At 48.2% G+C, this 12,056-nt stretch overlaps 1 protein-coding gene across 1 annotated transcript; it reads left to right on the top strand.

Moving 5' to 3' along the window:
• On the top strand, window positions 1–9,163 carry LOC308171208 (uncharacterized protein; the record flags this gene model as incomplete). Its single annotated transcript, XM_080546054.1, has 17 exons — window positions 1–54; window positions 1,592–1,711; window positions 2,023–2,149; window positions 2,279–2,455; window positions 2,575–2,667; window positions 3,129–3,209; window positions 3,645–3,755; window positions 4,095–4,196; window positions 4,470–4,535; window positions 4,669–5,178; window positions 5,441–5,538; window positions 5,717–6,239; window positions 6,523–6,605; window positions 6,972–7,644; window positions 7,738–7,916; window positions 8,011–8,258; window positions 8,950–9,163. The coding sequence occupies 17 exons, from the start codon at window positions 1–3 to the stop codon at window positions 9,161–9,163; spliced, it is 3,459 nt and encodes a 1,152-aa protein (XP_080402180.1).
• Between the last annotated feature and the right edge of the window lie 2,893 nt (window positions 9,164–12,056).

The following is a 12,056-nucleotide window of genomic DNA, read 5'->3' as shown; positions in this document are numbered from 1 at the left end:
ATGACGAACCATGGAGATGACTGTTACTACTTCTACTACTCCTTCTGTGCCAAGGTGAGAAGCACGACTACACACAGCAGAGGTTATTATAATCATAGCTTTCAGTCACGTGGTTTCTTCCCTAGCAACCACCAACCTGAGTTGTTGTTATTTAAAAAGTATCATAGCAACATCGCTCAACATGGCGAGTGGACGCAATTTACCGGCTGCCTACTATTTAGACCACCTCACCCATGAAGAACTATCAAGATATACACGGAAAAGCTACACATATTGGGCACTTAAGTTGCGACCCATATTTAGCCCCCGCGGCTGTGTTTGAACCACTAAATGCAGCCAAGTCCCTGCCTGATCTCGTGTTCGGTGACATCTGGATCTATCTGGTGGAGAATCCATCCCCATACATACACCGCAGCCAGGATGAAGAAGGCTTTTAAAAGCACCGAAAGCTACAAATATTTCCACTCTGGTTGGGTAACTAATGCTGGCGTGTGGAAAGTGAAGAATTTCTTCATCGTCAAAGCCAAGGTGAGTGACGTTAAATTAGCCAATGCTATCGGTAATGTATGCTAGCTAACGTTACGTTACGGTCAGTGGTAAGCTAGCTCTAGCGGCTCTTGTCAAAGCGAAGGTGCCTAACGTTTGCCTTTGGTTATGCTACGTTGTCTAGTCTAACGTTACACAGCTAAATGACTCTCTTGTGCTAGATAGCTCTAATTTTGGTAGATAGTTACGTTGATCACAGATGTTTACAGCTGGTGACAGCCAGGGCTGACATTGATGAAATGAAATCTAAACAAAACCTCTGTCCGTGTCAGGTGAACCATTCCTACTGCCTCAATGATCCACCACTGACAGCATGGGTTGCTGTGGAAAAGGACGGATTAATCCGATTTGGTCACTGTGTCTGCATGGCAGGATTAGGAGAAGTTTGCTCCCACATAGGTGCCAGCATAACCTATGCCCTGCTTGCAGCTGTGAACAGGTATGATTTGATTTGATTCAACAAATGCATTATACATCACAGTAAAGTCATTTGTTAGGGACGTCATGACAAAGTTCGGGACTTATTTCCAGTGTGGTTCGCTTTACTACATCCAATTACATGCAGTCTAGATGGCACTGCATGCACTGAAAAGGCCTGCAGCTGGATTGAGCCCAGTATGGCATCCTTGAAACCAGCTGACTTGTATGCTGAAGCGAGCCAGATAAGGTTTACAAAGGTCCAGCGAAAGAGAGAAGCTGCTGGCTGGGGTGACCTCCCCCCAGCAAAGATACCACCTCCAACCCCTGATGAATGTACAGCATTCTACAGCATGCTGCATGCAACTGAAGACAGGGAGAATAAACCAGTGAAAAGCTGCATCCTGTCTGTTCATTTCATACAACAGGGGCAATTCAAAGTGCTTTACATACATTATTTAAAAATACAGCAAGAGGAGCATAGTAAGAAAATAAAAAATGACAATGAATAAAAGCAAATATAAGAAGTAAATAGATGAAACATTTAATAAGACAATAGTTAATGGAAAAAAAGACATTGATATAAGTGTTTGTTTGATCATTGAGGTGTTTGTGTTTCCTGGTTCAGGGAGACGGCTGCCCGTTCAGGCACTGCGAGGCGGCCATGGGCAGCGAGGTGGTGTGCAGCCTCTGGGAGGAGAGACGCTGCTTCCGCCCCGTCTGCAAGTTCCGCCACAGGGAGATGAAGGTTAGGGACCGACCTAGCAAAAACTCTTAGGGGGCAGATCAAAATACTTATTTTGAAATGCCTCTGAAATATCCCCTTAAAGCTTTGCCCACTCGAGACTGTTGCGTGTCTTGAGTGGCCATTTATAGAGGGGTATAGAAAGACCCTCTCTTCAAACCAGGTTCAGGGGCTTCATCCTCGCCCCTGGACATGTCGGGAGGAACACTGGTCTAACCCTCACGGACAGTAACCTGAGCTTTCCCCATCCATACATACATTGCAACACATCACAGGCATGTTGCATAACATGTTCTTCTCTTTCTCTACTGTAGAAAAACAGAAAGCAGATTGCATGCTACTGGAAGAACCAGCCTACCGGCTGTCAGAAGCTCCACTGTGCCTTCCACCATGAGAAACCCCGCTTCGTAGACGGAGCCTGGGTCTATCCAGCCAATAAAGGTGAGGGGTAATCCCACGTTTGGTTATGCATCCTCTGAACAAAACGTGGCATTGTGACAACTTGGTGGATGTCAGAATGTGCTGGATCACCCTGTTCAAAAGTCTTCTGGTCTTGTTTCTGTGTCTCAGCTTCTGACGAGGAGGAGCCTCAGGAGGACCCCAGCCCTCCTGCTGCCACCCCCCTCCCCACCGCAGCCAATCCCCAACTCCGCGGGGTCATCAAGGCGGAGACTCAGGAGAATGTACCGAGCCCAACCCACCCGCCTGTGGTCATCAACCCAGCAGATGAAGATGAGGACAAGGATGGTAAAGACACACTCTCTCCTCGCTTCTCTGTTTCCCTTTTCCATGTCACTATTGAATGACTGGTTTGTTATTGAATGCCGTTGACCATGGGGTTCTTGTTATGTTTCGTCTGTGTGCAGATCAGTTCTCAGAAGAGGGAGAGGACAGCAGGACTGGTTCAGACGGATCCAGATTGGTCTCTCCCAGGAAAATGGCCTTGAGCTCCAGCTCAGGTAAGAGAGGCTAAAGATGATGAAGGAGAGAGAGGGGGGAAGAGAGAGAGAGAGGGAGGGGGGGGGGGAATAGCAAAAAAAACATGTTTATTAAGTTATTTAACACATTGGTGAAAGAAAGGAAAAAAAGCTTGGATCCTTTTGAATAGACCTCAAGTGGTAATTGTTATTGTTGGAAGAGAGAATCATTTTTTAATCTTCTGTAAATATCCCCTTAAAGCTTTGCCCACTCGAGACTGTTGCGTGTCTTGAGTGGCCATCATAGAGGGGTATAGAAAGACCCTCTCTTCAAACCAGGATCAGGGGCTTCACCCTCGCCCCTGGACCTGTCGGGAGGAACACTGGCTTCTCGGACACGTTTCTCCTCTGCCCTTTCTAGAGGGTCACTGTGTGGGAGTGTAACGTGACCCACATGTTTCCATATTCCTCTGTGATGGCCTAATGCTGTTGTTTTGGCACAGATGAGTCGCTGAACTTTGGCATCAGAAACTTGGAGGAGATTCGGCTGAGGAAAGCCCTGAAGGCCAGCATGAGGAGATCTGGTAAGAACGTCTCACCTGGTGCATGGACTGGCTTCTGTAGAATTACACTGCATTACACAACATTTGTGACACGTTCTACTAATGCTTATATCGGGATTTCCGCGTTGTTGAAAATCAATGACACATCGCTAGTCAACTAACACAGCTTGTTTTGTGAGCCTGCTAACAATGCAAATAGTGTTATAGTTAACTAGGTAGCAGTGGGGATTACTCACCCAATCCATTACATTGCAGTATTTTGGCTTGACTAGTGAGTTTGTGTTGTGATTCTCAGCGACGTAGTTCCGTGTTTCAAAATACAAGTCAGAACATTTTGATTGGTTGCCGATATGAGGACCAAAGCATTACAACGTTGCCGATATGAGGACCAAAGCATTACAACGTGTCACATTTGAGAATCATCTGCTTAATACCTGCTTTGTCTGCTTCTCTCAGGTCACCCCATCGGCCAGGGCTCAGACCCTGCCCAGAGGAACAAGGGAACCAGCGGTGAGAAGGAGAACATCCGCTCCTTTGTTCGCCCGTCACTCTACCTAGCAAAAGATGGTAGGCATCAGAAACAATGTATCTAGATTACCTGGTGTGTCTAGACTACCTATATTGAATGTACTCTATATTTAATGTACTCTAGACGGTCTGATCTTTGGTGAAGACCCTGGGAAACGCAACGTCGCCGAACAGCTTGGGAAGAGGATAATTGAGAGAGGTACATTTGAGACTGGTGTGACTACACTCATCTCTATTCTGTGAAAAATCAAGCAAACAATCTGGGTTTTTTCATTTTAATAAAGAACTGATAACACTGACAATATACCTGATGGTATAATTCAGATTCATCCCCAACACATAGAGCTCTCATGACCTGTAACAACCTCTGACCTCTAGATGCTTCCGACGGCGGTGCTGACCTGCCGCTCAAACGGAGACTGGCTGAGCGTCTCGGGAGGAAGGTGGACGAGGAGGACACTGACCTGGCCCCTCCGAAAGGTGAGGGCGATGAAATCACCACAGAACCTCCCAGGAAACACCTGACTCTTACTGGTCCAGCCATGACTGTAATTGGTTGTTCAGTTGGTTCAGGGTTTGCACAGGGGCAGGATAAACTCAGGCAACAGGACTATGCCCAAATGTAGTTGGTTTGTTTTTTTGTCTGACTTGTTGATACTGAAGATTACAAGTGTTTTGGTTGATGGTTATAGTATAGTACAGATAGTAAAATTGAGAGTGATTTTCATCTCATGTTTATCTCCATTACCTCAGCTCTGAAGCCTGTCAGGGACGGACTGGGGTTGCCAGCAGAAGAGCCCGCTGTGGTCACTGAACCAGGTACCGTGTTTTATTGTTTTTCTCCTGACATAAAAAATCTACTCTGAACATTATTATGCCACACATCTGAACTTCATTCATTGATTTCGTGAGGTGTCACTTATCTCCTGTCCCCCCCCCCCCCCACCTCTAGCATTCATCGAAGCTGAAACCAACAGCGTGGCCCAGGCGTCTGAGGAGATTCGGATCGAAACCCTAGAGGAGATCAGGCAGGAGAAGGCAGCCAAGTCCCAGGGACGCAAGGACGACACCCGTGGTGCGGCCCCCGCCCCCCAGGTCACCAGCCCCACCAGCAGGGCCTCAAAGAGAGTCATCACTGTCAAACCAGCCTCCAAGATAGATAAAGACGTACAGATAAAGACCTTCTCTGAGGTCCTCCATGCCCGGAAGAAGCTGGAGGAGGACCAGCATCAGGGACAGAGCGTCAGGAAAGCCAGGCAGCCGGCTAACGAAGCCCCAGATAACCCCCAGGCCTCCGCAGGCACGGCCGTGCCCAGCAGGGCGGCCCCACCTCGGGGAGGAGTGAGGGTGAAGACCCTGGAGAAAATACGCAAGGAGAAAGCAGCCAGGATGCAGGCGCGGGGGAAGGAGGCTACTAATGGGAAGCCCCGGATTATGCGCGTCAACAAACCAGCATCTCCTGGTAAGATGGCAGCTTTTTCTTGAGACTGTTTCCATTAAGGCTGTTCTCATGCTGGCAGTTCACTCTCCACCAGGCTTTTACACACACTGACTTTGTTTTTATCCCCCCCCCTGAGATGCCATTACAGTTGTGGTGAAAGATCCATATGCGATCCAAACGTCTTCAATGTAGCTATTTGCAGAAAATAATCTTTCGCCTTAACTGTGATGTTTCATGTTTCAAGATATTTACACTCTTTCTGTATTTCCTGTTATCTTCTAAGTCGCTGCCAGCGCAACCACTCAGAAGACAGCTGAAGAAGTGACAGAGAAGCCAGTGGCAGAGAAGCCAGCTGAGCCTACTGCCAGTGCTGTTACTGAGGTAAGTCCATCTAACCTGCTCACTAGGGCTGGGCAAACGATCAACATTTCTTTTTCGATAATCGCAAGAATTAATGATCAATTATCGATTAATCGATAAGAAGTTTTATGGTAGTTCTGCTCTGACGTGAGGGTAGGTGATGTCACCTGTTGAGATCTGTGCTCTCTGTGATCCACAGCCCAGCCCTGCCAATGGGAGGAGTGATCCGACCAATCGGAGCCTGAAGGGGAAGACGTTTGAGGAGTTCATGCGTGAGAAGCGTCTCCGCAGGCAGCAGCTGCAGGAGGAGGAGGCGGCCTCATCCACCAGCCCCACCAGCAGGGCCTCAAAGAGAGTCATCACTGTCAAACCAGCCTCCAACGCCCAGATAAAGACCTTCTTTGAGGTCCTCCACGCCCGGAAGAAGCTGGAGGAGGACCAGCGTCAGGGACAGAGCGTCAGGAAAGCCAGGCAGCCGGCTAACGAAGCCCCAGATAACCACCAGGCCTCCGCAGGCACGGCCGTGCCCAGCAGGGCGGCCCCACCTCGGGGAGGAGTGAGGGTGAAGACCCTGGAGGAAATACGCAAGGAGAAAGCAGCCAGGATGCAGGCGCGGGGGAAGGAGGCTACTAATGGGAAAGGCTCAGGCACAGAAGCGGGAGAAGGAAAAGAGCAGGAAAAGAAGCCCCGGATTATGCGCGTCAACAAACCAGCATCTCCTGGTAAGATGGCAGCTTTTTCTTGGAACTGTTTCCATTAAGGCTGTTCTCATGCTGGCAGTTCACTCTCCACCAGGCTTTTACACACACTGACTTTGTTTTTATCCCCCCCCCCCCACCCCTGAGATGCCATTACAGTTGTGGTGAAAGATCCATATGCTTACTCCAAACGTCTTCAATGTAGCTATTTGAAGAGTAATACAAAAAATATATATTTCGCCTTAACTGTGATGTTTCATGTTTCAAGATATTTACACTCTTTCTGTATTTCCTGTTATCTTCTAAGTCGCTGCCAGCACAACCACTCAGAAGACAGCTGAAGAAGTGACAGAGAAGCCAGCTGAGCCTACTGCCAGTGCTGTTCCTGAGGTAAGTCCACCTAACCTGCTCACATCTGCTCCCTTCAAGTGTGTCCCCTGAATACAACACACCCTTTGTACCATGAAACTCCTGTTCATAGCCCAGGTGTATTTGCATGGTAGCCTGCCACCATTGGTGTGTGAATGGGTGAATGAGAGGACGTTGTAAAGCGCTTTGGAATAAGGCGCTCCATATAAGTCGGTCCATTATACCATTTACCACTTCTTGTCTTCAATGTCATTATTGGCCTGGCTGCTATTGGAGACAGGCGTTTAGAGGGGAGACTGCACTTATTGGAAGTTTTATGGTAGTTCTGCTCTGACGTGAGGGTAGGTGATGTCACCTGCTGAGATCTGTGCTCTCTGTGATCCACAGCCCAGCCCTGCCAATGGGAGGAGTGATCCGACCAATCGGAGCCTGAAGGGGAAGACGTTTGAGGAGTTCATGCGTGAGAAGCTTCTCACGCTTCTCACGCATGAAATCCTCAAACGTCTCCGCAAGCACCATCTGCAGGAGGAGGAGGCGGCCTCATCCACCAGCCAACCCGACGTTTCCGCCAAGGCCGAACCTGCGGAGAAAGAAGCTGCGGGCCCTGCCCTCGTGAGGGAGACGGGCGTGACCCCCGTCAGAGCGAAGAGCGAGAAAGTGACAACTCCAAACCCTTCATTCCCCTCCTCCCCCACTCTCACCCTGGAGGCCCCTGCCCCTGCTCCGGCACCCAAGGCCCCCAGCCCAGCCAAGGCCCCCAGCCGCCAGCGTATCACCCTCAAACCGAAGGCCGCCTCGCCGGTGCCCAGCGCTACCAACTCCCCCCAGCAGGGGTCTCCAATGAGGCAGGCGGAGGCCGACTCGCCCTCTGTCAGCCCCCGGAGCTCCACAGCCTCCCTGGGCAAGAGGAAGAGAGCTCCCCTCAGTCCCCTGGCAGCGGGTGCCCCTAAGCAGGCCAAAGGAGCTTCGTCTCCTGGGCCGCCTGCGGAGGAATCTCCGGTTGAAAAGACCCAAGATGTTGCCCAGAAGAAATCCCCTGGGCAAGCTACTGAAGCCAAAGGTAGCCTACCTGCTAAACGACTCCACTTTGAACACAGTAAATAAAGTCAAGCTATGAAACCTGAGAATCATTGATGTTTTGTTGCGTTTTCAGTGAGGCCCAAGCTGAACGTCCGGCCTTCTGTGATGAAGCCGGCTGCGCAGGTGAAGCCAGGCCAGAAGAGGAGAGCGGCGGAGTCCCCCCGGTCTGCCGTCGCGGCAGTCAAACCGCTCAACAGCGCCTCCAGGGCGCAGGATGTGCAACTGCAGGAGCCGCCCTGCAAACAGAGACGGGTAAGCCGCAGATCGAGCCTGTTTGCAAATCGCTCAATGTCCAAAAGCAGATGTCCATTGTGACCCGAGTCCTAACAACCTGTGTTCTCGCCAGGTGTCCTCCCCCTCCTTCAGCACAGATGCCCAGATGAGCCCCCTGGTCCCCAGGAGCCCCCCCACCCTGCTGGGCCACGGCCCCAGCTGCAGCCCCTCCAGAGAAGAGCTCCAGACGGTCCCCGTCATCCAGCACAGCACGGCCAGCGCAGCAGCAGTCACCACCACCACCTCCAGCGCGGCCACGGCCACAGCCGTCACCACCACCTCCAACACGGCCGCCAGGGAGGCCTGCGTGGTCCCCCAGAGGTAATGGATGAATGCATAGACGAGTTTTGAAGGGTGTTTATTTTAAATGGACCGACTTATATAGCGCCTTATTCCAAAGCGCTTTACAACGGCCTCTCATTCACCCATTCACACACACATTAATTCACACACCAATGGCGGCAAGCTTACCATGCAAGGCGCCGGCCCGCTCATTGGGAGCAATTTGGGGTTAAGTGTCTTGCCCAAGGACACCTCGACACATGGCCAGCCTATCTGCCGACCTTGCGATCATTAGACGCCAGCTCTACCTCTTGAGCCACAGCCGCCCCTTATTTTCATACCAGTAGTTTGAGTATTTTGACATCCCAGACCCGTTGACCATCAATGTGCAGCAGAAGCACTCCCCGAGGGTTACAGCAGCCCTCTTCATCGAGAACACACAACCATTACAGCTAGAATAACGGAGAAGGGAGAAGAGTGTTTTCCGGTTGTTAGCAGTGACTTACTTGTGGCCTGGGGGGGTCCAGTGGTCTAGCACCGCTGTCTACAGTGCACACATATGCCCATGTTGGCATGGGTTAGAATCTGGCCCGTGCCCTGCTGACATGCCCTCTCTCCCTTCTTCTCCTTACTTTTCACTGTATCTGTCAAAAATAACTTAAAAAAAAAAAAGCAGTGACATAATTGGTTAAATGAACCTCTCTTGTCTCCCCCCTCCTCTTCTTTCCAGCCCCACGGCAGTGAAGTCGCCCACCCTGCCCAGGCCCCGGCGGGCCAGCGTGGTCACATCCTCACGCCCCGCCCCCGCCAGCACCTCCTCTATGGACGACTTTGACGAGCTGATGAACGAGTTCACTGACTGGCTGGAGGATGACTTGGAGCTGGACCCCGGCAAGGGAGAGGACGACCTCCTGCTGGAGCTGTTAGAGATGATTGACAGCTAGCCCCCCCCCCCCCCCCCCCCCCCCATCCCCTATCCTCTAGTGACCACGTCTCAAATCACCACCCATTGAACTACCAATCACTGCCACAGGGGGGCGCTGGTTTTCCAGTACTTCTCATTGACCTCAGCGAGGCAGAGGATGTTTCTGAAGCGCCTCAGTTGTTTTTCCATGCTGTCTGAGCAGAGACGAGGGTTGCTTTCATGTCAGTCTGAAGGGAACGGTCGTCACCATGAGCAGATTATCATCATCATTATTATTTTCTTCAACTAAAGTTCATGTTCAAACATTTATGATGTTTTTATTCTGTCGTTTCCTTTCATTGGATTGATGGTAAACCCTTGTCCTTGAACAATCAGCAGTCTATGTATTTTAATTTCTGCACATGTTAAGACTAAGAAGTGATGTATTCCTGTATGGATTAGAGTTTTCTCTCATTTTCATGTCATGGTCTTTTTTCCCTTTGAGTCCTGAAAGAAAATGTAAAGAAGCATGGAGAATGATCTAAACACTAGTTTCAAACATCCTCAGGTAATTCCCAACTTAGCATTGTGAAGACAAGAGCCATGTGGTCTTGCATGGTGTCACCTGTCATCCATGGCTGTACAATCATGTGTAATTGTTGTTGCAGGAAGAGAGAAATTGTGTACTATGTATGCTAAGAAAGACAGTGGAAGTGCAAGTGGAAGATTTACAGTAACTGAACTAGCAAGTTGTCATACAGCGGCACTTACAATAGCTCCTGCCCCCTACCATCTTTGCCTTGTCTCATGTCTAGGATCTGACTCTACTCAAATCATGTATAATGTTATTTTTGTTCGCTTATGTTGCTGAGCTGATCATGTAAAAATGTAGACGTTTTGGAACCTGAGTAGGCTACATTTGTGTGGTGAGCGTATGAAGGTAAAGATGAACAGGAAGATATTCAGAAGAATATGTGGGTCATTTCGGGAATCGTTAACCTCTCAAAACAAATATTTGGATGTAAAAGTTTGGAGTTTGTCTTTTTTTCAGTTGTGACTTAATGCTATCCCACAGTTGTCCACCTTTTAAAAAATATACCAACCATGTTGCTTTGTATTTTTCTGTCTTGCTATTTCTTTTTTTTGTTTAATTTATGAATCTCACATTGCTCATAAAAATGTATTTGTCAAATGAAAAGAAATGTTTGGCCCATGTTTTTATGTTTTTAAACTTAACAGTGATGCATTCAAACACACACCAGCCTCTCACTTTTCAAATCCAACCCACCTACTGTTAAAACCTTTGTTACAAATAAATAGTAACATTTCTGGTCTTAAAATGTGAAAGAGCAACTTCTCAGGGTATCTGCGATCTGTCTAATCCTTTTTGTACTGTTCATTATGCCATGTTGGAATTAAACTGATGCTTTCAACTTGTGTCTGCTACAGCATGTGAGAGTCCCCTGTCATTTCACTCTTGTTCTATAGCGCAAGATCAGTTGTGAACGTAATCTGATGTGCTGATCGCTGTTCTGTGGGAGGATCAGGAGAGGAACCTAATGGGTTGTGTATCTGTACATGCTTGCCTGTTCTGATTTTACATGACTTAAGTGTGTTGTATGAGAGACTGTAAATAATAAAAATGCTTTTATGGAAAGTATTCTTTTGCGCCAGTCTTTTTTGTGTGGGTGGAGCCAGCGTAATTCATAAAAAAGTAAACAAGCATTTCACACAAGCAATAAAACAAATGATAAAATGAACGAATGATAAAATCAATGCAAATATCAGAAGTAAAAAGAGAAAACAAGGTATAAAAATGCCATCCTATATAAGTGGGTTTTTAAACGTTTTTTAAAAAGTGGTACAGACCCAGCTAACCTGACAGTGAGGGGGAGGCGATTCCATAATGCTGGAGCTCCAACAGTAAAAGCACGGCCACCCTTTGTTTTGAGCCAGGTGTGTTTTAAGGAGGGATTTAAAAATCTCCAGGGTCTGAGCGGCAAGTACGTGGAGGGGGATGCTGTTCCAAAGTTTAGGTGCAGCAGCCGCAAAGCCTCATGGTCATGGGTAAAGGTGAGCCCATGTGGCTGTGGCGTTGTGTTGAAGACAGGCTGAAAGCGATGCAAATGACTCCACCCTGCCCCCACTGTGATAGATGACTCCAGTCCAGTATGGAGGGTTACCTGCTGGTTGCCACCTCCAAAGTGAGTTTCTTTAATCTCTCTGCTATATTTACAAGAATAGTTCTCACTATAGTCTACGTGAATAACTACGTCATTCTGGGTCAGGGTTTCTCTCAAACTCCTCAGTCTTTCAAACTGGTGCTTGATATTGTAAATGTGCCTGGAGAAGTTTGAGAGGTGTTCCTGTGTGAGCTCCACCAACTTCTCAATGGAGGTATTCATCAGAGCAACGCATCCGGGTACTTTCCCCTCCCGTAATGTCCACGCCCCTTTTTGGGTGATAGAAGAGTAGAAGTTTGACTGGCGGTCAATGGGAATTTCTGGTCTTTGCTACTTTAATCCGATAAAATAAGAAAACCGTAGTGCTTTTTAGATATTAGGAGCACAAATCCGATGGCCAGTTAGGCAAACTATTATATAGTGTCATTGCCGATCAATGATCAATGTCGTTATATAGAGAAAATGAATGAAATAGGGGTTGATTCATCAGAGCAGTCATACGTCATCTCCCTGTCATCAGGCATTTGTAGTTCTTCAGTTGATTTGCCGTGTAAATCCCCAGATGAGTGTTACATTAGTTTTCTTAAGATAGGATAATAAATAAATCTGTTCAATGGGCATTTGCCAAAGTAGCCTACTGTTAATCAGTATTTATCCTGTATGGTGTATATGAAGATGTTATGACGTTTTATCATGAAAATAATGAACAGCAAGCTCGATCCAAAACTAGGGCCGGTGGAGGAGGGCAAT

Source organism: Nansenia antarctica (assembly GCF_963989245.1).
Source record: "Nansenia antarctica genome assembly, chromosome: 15".
Lineage (NCBI taxonomy): Eukaryota > Metazoa > Chordata > Actinopteri > Argentiniformes > Microstomatidae > Nansenia > Nansenia antarctica.
Note: the sequence above shows the minus strand (reverse complement) of the source record. Positions and strands in the feature narration are given on the sequence as shown.